The 7876-nt window shown below is 43.2% G+C and overlaps 1 protein-coding gene across 1 annotated transcript in view; it reads right to left on the reverse strand.

Moving 5' to 3' along the window:
- The window catches only part of CNN3 (calponin 3), a 27601-nt gene extending 19940 nt beyond the window's left edge, over positions 1-7661 (reverse strand). The window contains exon 1 of the mRNA XM_035121919.2: positions 7465-7661. Within this exon, the coding sequence (XP_034977810.1) occupies positions 7465-7521 (57 nt within the window). The 5' untranslated portion in view covers positions 7522-7661. The remainder of the gene's footprint in view (positions 1-7464) is intronic.
- Positions 7662-7876: the final 215 nt, after the last annotated feature.

Raw genomic sequence — 7876 nt, forward strand, 5'->3', positions numbered from 1 at the left:
GAGCACCTCCCACTGTCCTGTCCTGTCCATACCATCATCAAACAAGGACCAAGCTTCTGAAGCATATAATAAAGCCCTCTTGGTAGTGGAACAATCTTCCTCCTGAGGTTAGACTGACACTAGCATAAACTACTGTAGCTTTTGGTGCTAGTTGAAAACATTTCATTTTCACTATGCCTTTCACTGTATCTGCCTATAGCTAGGGTGAGGTATACTTTTTGTTCTCAAAGCTATGAACATGAGTTTGACCAAGCTGCGGGAGGCAGTGGAAGACAACAGTTCCTGGCGTGTTCTGGTCCATGGGGTCATGAAGAGTCGGACACAACTAAACGACTAAACAACAACAAAAACTGCTGCTGTTGGTTTAATTATGTTGTGGTCCATAATGAAGGGCAGGATAAACATTTTACAAATAAAAAAACAGGAGAGCCTGTTGGACAGAGCATGATGCACAGGCATGAGACAAAGATAGGAATGTTTCGTTAATATGTTTGTGTCATAAAAGAGACAAAATAGGCTGCTAGGAAAAAGGTAGGATATCCTTTATTTCTTAATCATTGTAACAACACCACATAACTACTATTTCTATCACTAATAGCAATGTTTATTTCAGTTCTTGTTGATAAGCAAAACTATGACTTTGTAAGCAGCATTTTATCTAAGAAATGGCCTTTCATCTCATTTTTTTGTGCATTTTGATGTCTGGTATCTTTACTCACTTCATGTTAGTAAGGAATTACGTGGTTTTTTGAGGGATTTTTATTCACTATTAATTGTGAAATTGTTCTGCAATCTTTTATAAGGAAAATGATGGATAATTACATATTTATGTGTTGTATGAGTAATGTATTTGCATTTTTGTTTGTTTTCATAAGAACACTTTCTGTTGTGAACTGCTTTTGACATTTGGCATTTGGTCCCATTTATAACAAATGAAGCAGAAAACTTTAGTTATCAGCAGACAGATCTCTGAAAGTATCTACATAACCATTTGAGCTGATTCTCTATTACTCATCGTTGACTTCCAGGGTACTTAAGCATGTGTGTCCAGCTGGAATTTTGCACTCTCTTGGGATAGAAAGTAATTGAATAAAACAGAGATAGGAACTTTGGCAGACAGTTAGCAAATGTTTAACTGCTTTTACCTGTCATCCCTATCATCAGCAGGCACCTTCTCTGAATAGTTTTAAACATCAGCTGAAAATTTTTCTATTCCGCCAGGCCTAAGCAGGCAATGAAGAGTACATCGCCGACAATGGTCTATTGATGTTTGTTTCAATTTCTTTTATTTTTAACTTCTTTAATTCTTTTTATCATTTTATTGTTTGGTTTATCAGATATTTTGTATTTCTGCAAACTTTGGGTCTTAGCTGAGCCTGTGGATGGCTACTTCTTATGTATGGGTGATGTAATTTTAGCTACAGATGACCTGACACAGAGCTTGAAGATCAGAAATAGAGGAAACTATTATGATAAATGCAGATGACCGAACAGATCTTAGAAGACTAGGCAGAGTGGAAAAAACCAAATAAAATATCAGGACTATGGTATCTCAATTAACCAATAACAGCATTGTATAAATAACACAGAGAATTTAAGAGACTGCAACCCAGATGTTTATTGTCCAAGAAGGTTCCTGATTAGTGATGGGTCATTATTCTTTGGGCCACATCAAAAGACTTTTGACTAGGTTGTAACTCTAACAGTGTGTAAGAGAGAAAACTAGCCAGTGCCTAAAGCTTGTCAGATACAATGCGCTGGGCATTGCCCAAAGGAGATTCTCATTTTGTTTTTGTTTTAGCACATACCTTTATGCTGAATTGCTTTTATAATATTCCCTTAATTTTAAGAGCAGTTTGCCATGTGGTAGTGTAGTTTTGTAAATTGAATACCTCCAACTTTTGCTGGGCTTAGAGAGCATATATTATGGTTCTCCAAATTGTAGCCATAATATAGGGGGAGAAGTTATCCCAGATAGTACCATAAACAACCTACTGAGTACTGGTATGGCCCATGCCAGTCAGACACCTAGTAATCCTAACTTGTGCTCCCAGTTTATTTAACAAAACATTTGTAGTAGCTTAGCAGCCTATGCAGAGCTAGGGGTGCCTAATCTCATTGAAATTAATGGCTTTAGCATATCCTCCAACATTTCTCCAATGAAAATAAGGACATCCTAAGGAAAAGCGGGACATTCTGGGATCAAATCAGAAACCGGGACATCTTCTCTAGATCAGGGACATCCCTGGAAAATAGGATACTTGGAGGGTCTGCTTTATGCAAGCCTAAATCAACACAGGATTGTATTGTTAACAGGGGTCTTTCAAAATAATTTTTGGCTTTGAGTTCTGCACACTGCCCTATTACTTTAACATGTAAATTGTTGCTTTGCCATAAATTACCAATGCCTGTTGAGCTTTTCTTTTGTGTCAGCTAGTTCAGATGAGTAAATCCTATATATGCTGTGCCCCTACTCAATCTGTGTGAATGCTCTAAGCCTAAGGCCAGGTATCTTCAACCTTTTCAGACCCGGGGCCCACGTTTAACCCAAATATGCATTTGGGGAAGCATTTCTGAATCTTTTACCATATATTTGTATGATGGTAGTGCTCCTGTTACGACAAACCTTGGATCAGGCTGTGACTCACTAGTGGGTCCCAACCCACCAGTTTAAGACAAGTGCTAGGAAAATTACTATTCTGATATAGGCTTGCTCAACAATCATTGAAGGAGGACTTGGATTGATTATATCTGAACTTCATTCTCTACTAAGGAGAATTGGAAGGGAAAACCTTCCTTACTCCCACTTATCTTCACTGTATTTTCCTGTTTTCTCAAGAATTTTTAAAACCCTACTATGTAGGAAATCCTTTTGTCTATTTTTAAATAGCATGTGTCGGTATCATTGATTATGTCACCCAGAGAGGCAGCAACAAAGAATATTCTAATCTTGCACTGTTTCAAGGGATGGGGAAGGACGACTTATTTGTACTTTTCTCACCTTCTTCTCACCCCCAGATTAGCATCATCATATGAACTACAAAGGTTTATTGCCCTTATTTCTCAGGAACAGGATTATTACCAGATTCTAAGGCAAGTTTTGGAGCTAGGTGGTGGGAAATTTAGGCATATTTAAATAATAAAGCATAACCAAATGTGACAACCCATAGGGAAGAAACAGTGTGGTGTTGTTTTTATTTTGTGGTTTTATATTCTGATTTTATCCTGAGACCTGCAGGAATAGGGCTGTATATTATTATTATTATTATTATTATTATTATTATTATTATTATTATTAAACATTGCCCCAAAAAGAAAGTGTGAATACTTGCCTCATTGAAGTATGAACAGTAAGATGGAAAAAGGAAGCCAATTGTTACTCCAGGAGTCATAAATGATTAGAAGGAATCAGAACTATTATAACTTTAAATGCACCCACATCCACTATAGCTAGTAAGCAAGAAAACTTCTGTTTAATACTTTGTCATCTTCTCTTCTGTCTTACTGCTTTCCTTCTTTTTCCTCGTTTGGGAGCAGAAACAAGTTTATTGACATAGACATAGCCAGAGGGAGTGGGGGAGGCAGCTGTCCCTCCCAATCAATCAATCAATCAAGTAAATAAATAATAATACTTAACTGACCAATTGCATGACATATAGCTTGGTTCTCCCCCCCCCAAAAAAAATCTTGACTACATCAATGTTTCTTGATATTAGAAATATACTTTAAATGAATCACAACTTTGTGATGTGATCAGACATATTACTTAACCAACATCAGCTCTGCAAGGTCCCAAAAATAGAAGTAAATAAGACAGAAATAATAAATAACTTGAAGCATGTGTTGCCTCTCAGCTGTGTTTGTTTAGTCCAAAGTAAATCCCAATATCTTCATTTTAACAGCTTTCCAGGTTAAGTGTGCACAGGATTACAGCCTCAGTCTCTTATCTGTAAAAATGGGGTCTATGAAGTTGTGAAAATCAACAGGATCAAATTCTGCAGCAGCTTAAAAATGCTGTGTAAATAGCTACAAGCTGTTTTAGGAACAGTTTCTGTTAAGTCATTGCAACTTTGTTACTGAAAACTAACTATAAATATAGAACGGACATTGGAAGGTTTGAGTTAAGAAAAAGGCAAATGTCACATAGAGTCTATAGAATGTCACATAGAATGTCACATAGAGTCATAGACTATAAGACTTCTTCATAGAAATAAGTTCCATTTTAAAATAAGAACCACAAAGTTGGAAAGGCACTCAAAGCTGATCTAGTCCAACCCCTGCTAATGCAGGAAATTAACTGCTACAATATCCCTGTTAGATGATCATCTGCCTTAAAAATTCCAATAGAATGTTCACCACCTTCCTAAGCAGTCTGCTCCAGTTTAGAACAGCTTATACTGTCAGGACTTCCTAAATCTAAGTCGTGAGTTACTTTGTTGTAAAAGAGTATATAGAAATGTTGTACTCACACTGCCCATTAAGATCCCTATTAAAAGCCACCTATCAAGAGGAATACAGTAGCTTCTTTTTACAAAGCATCTGACAAGTTACTTTAGTGATAAATTTATAGAGTGCCATAACTAGTTTGGTGTGTACAAAGGGGCTTTGGACATGTTTCTCCAACAGCATTTCCTCATGGCATATAGCAAACCGCTTTTTAATATGAGGAGGTATGGAGGTAAGCTGTACAAAGGGGGAAAGTCCAAAATTCCACTGAGCCTAGCTAACAGCATAACAACTGTGCCATGCTCTTGTGCACAGATGCTCCAAGATTCTAAAAGATATTATAACAGCATTGTAGCTAAAATTGTATAGAATTGTTTTAAATAGCCTGCTGAAGAAACTAAGTTAGTAACAGAATATGCAGAATGAAACGGAAAGGGGCTCTGGCCTGCCTAGCCCATGTCCTCTACACTTCTATAAGTTTCTGTAGTTCAAAACCTTTAAAACTCTTTAACAAAAACCTAAAATAGCACACCTTCAAAGCTGAAATATTCAGCTACTGCTACATTCAATTATTTCCATGTATGAAATGTTCCCTTATTAGAGTGCCGTTTTAGTGTACAGATGAGGTGTCACTGTAACACTTTTCAAGATGAAGAGGAGTCTTGGAATATTTTATTTCCCAGGGGAGTTAATGGAAACTAAACCCCAAGCCGCAGTAGCTTCCTTTGTGTGTATCTTCCCCCACTCCTCCCACCACTTTGGACTTGAGAGCAGCAGTGTGGAGACAATGAGCATTCTGTGCACAACGCCCACACGGATTGGCTGGGCTCCCCCCAATACCCCATGATGTAATGTGGTTGGAATGTGCCGGGACTTTGAGCTGGAAGGGGTGGGGGACAGGGGTGCTATTTCTCATCTGTTTCCCAGACCAAGTGGGTTCAGTAAATTAACATGATGCCAAATCTCACTACCTTTCTCATACTTCTGTTTAGTATGAAATTGATTTTTTTTAAGCCTGAGAGCCAGTGCCATTCCCATCTCAATACATCACAGTGTTTGGGAAAATATGACTGCATACAAGAGTGTACAGGAAATGTGTAGGTGAGGAGATAGTATCAAATATAGGTGCTGAGGGGTGCTAAAAGACTAGCCTAACAGAAGTGTGGATGGGAAGGCTATACATTGGGGGCAAATAAGGCAGAATTCAGAGAAAGCTGCAACCGTGTCCCATTCCCATTTGTTTTTTTTAATCATCCTTTCTCCACAAACAAGAAGTCCATACCTTCACAGCAAACTTCATCCTTGCTGGCATTTTAATCTGACAACTGCCAGGGTTTTAAAAGTGACCTCCATTTCAGAAATCAATCTGCCCTCTGTATAACAGAGTCTTTGGTACTGGTCTTTTAAATGCTGTTATCGGGAGATTGATTTAAAAAACAACAACAAAAAACCCTAAAAGTACAAACTTCCTCGCCCTAGCCGCCTAGTCCTGTTTTGAGAGGAGAGCTCTGCGTCCACAGACTTGTTAAGGGGCAATCAGAAGAAGTAACCCAGGGAGGGAGGCAGGGAGAGTGCGTGCACCAGCCATCTCCTTAGCACACCATCCTGCCTGGCGCTCGCTAGCTCTAGACTGGAGCCACGTAGGCTGGGATCACCTCGCGCTCCCCCTGCTGCTGCTGCCGCCATCTCCCGAGCCTGGGTGGGTCCCGCAAGCCGGGCTCCTAGAGAAACGAGGTGGAAATCTTTTAAGGCAGCAGCAGCAGCTCCACACTAGTCCCCCCCCCACCGCACGTCAGAAGGCGCAGTCACGAGCGCGTCCCGAAGCCACAAACCAGCGTTCCTCTTTGTTTGTTTAGCCATCCAGCCCCCCCCCCCGCTCCCGCAACCCCACTTCCACCTCCCTCCGCTTTTCTCTTCATTAGACCCTAGCTTGTCCCGCCGCAGTGATTTGCCAAGAAGGAGCGGCTGGGCTGGCTGGCTGGCTTTCACCTCGGCCTCTGCAGTTGGGAGAGAAAGAAACAAAGTCTCTCTCTTCCCCCCCCCCCTCTAAAGTCTCTCTCCCGCACACACCCCTTGGGCCTTCCCTCTTAAGCAGGAGGGAAGAAGAAAGAAAAATTACACCCAAAACTTTCCCACACGCGAAAAGAAATACCCTCCTCGCCTGCGCGCGAAGTTAAAGGGAGGGAGAGAGGGCCATCATTATTCCCCATCCACGAAGGAGGCGAAGCGAGACAATTCTCCCCGCGACCGAAAGGAGAGAGGGCTGAGGGGAAGCCACACAGCCGCTTTTGTCTCTCTGGTGATTTTTTTCGCGATACATGCGCGGACGGTTGGTAGCGAAGGGCTTTGTTTCTAACCATTTAAAAATAAAAATAAAATAAAATGGGGCGGAGGGGGTGCGGTGCCGGGAGTGCCAGCCTGTGATTTACCTCACACGTACATCTGAGGACGACAAGGAGGTCACACGTCGTCTTCTGAGGGAAGGGGAGGGGGGAGAATGGTGGTCTCCGCGAGGGGGAAAGTGGGGGCTCCGTCCAGTCCTCCTGCCGAGAAGCAAGGGGGCTCACTCGTCCTACACTGCCAGAGTTTGGGGTGGGGGCTTCGTTTCGCTCATGCCCCACAGTAAACGAACCCCCCCCCCATTACACACACACACACACACGGTTTTGAAACCACAAGGCTGGGGTAACCTTCGCCTTTCACGCGCCCCCCCCCACCTAATCCCGTGCATGGTGAGGTGATGATGGAGCAGGCAAGGGAAACGAAAAACGTCCGATATAATAGGCAGCTGGGAGTTTGGAAGGGTTTCCCCCTCCCCTTTCGCCCTAAAAGTTCTGCGGGGGGGGGCGTCCGTTCCCCTGACCCTGAGGAGAGCGAAACCATTCTCTCCCACCACCACCACCCCACTCTCTTAATTCCCCTCAGGAAAAGGGGGGGGCTTGTTGTCGCCCGCGCGTCCCTCCCTGTCCACGAACAAAAGCCGAAAGAGGCGCTGGAATCACCATCTTCTTCCCCTACCTTGTTCTTGACCTCGGCCGAGAGCCCGTACGAGGGGCCCTTGTTGAAGTGGGTCATGGCGGCGGGTCGGTGTCCGTGTTCCTTACGCCTTGTGGCGCCAGAGGTGGTAATGCTCTGGCTCGCCTATGCTGCTTCTTCTGCTTCTGCTTCTGCTTCTGCTGCCGCCTGCCTTCCTGCGCTCGACTGGGCGGCTTTCTCGGCGCTGCCTGAGCGAGGGAGCGAGGGCGGGCCGGGCTCGCAGGGGGAGAGGGAAGGAGAAAGGGAGGGACGTGGGCCAGGCTGCCTGACAGGGGAGCCCCGACGCGGAGCTGCCGCGAGCTGGAGAAAGTTCTAGTCCCTCCCTTGTCCGAAAGGGCGGCCTCCGCCGAAACATCCATTTCCCTTCACAGAAACTCAGGCGGCGAAACGGCCT

This window comes from Zootoca vivipara, chromosome 7, assembly GCF_963506605.1.
Source record: "Zootoca vivipara chromosome 7, rZooViv1.1, whole genome shotgun sequence".
Classification (NCBI taxonomy): domain Eukaryota; kingdom Metazoa; phylum Chordata; class Lepidosauria; order Squamata; family Lacertidae; genus Zootoca; species Zootoca vivipara.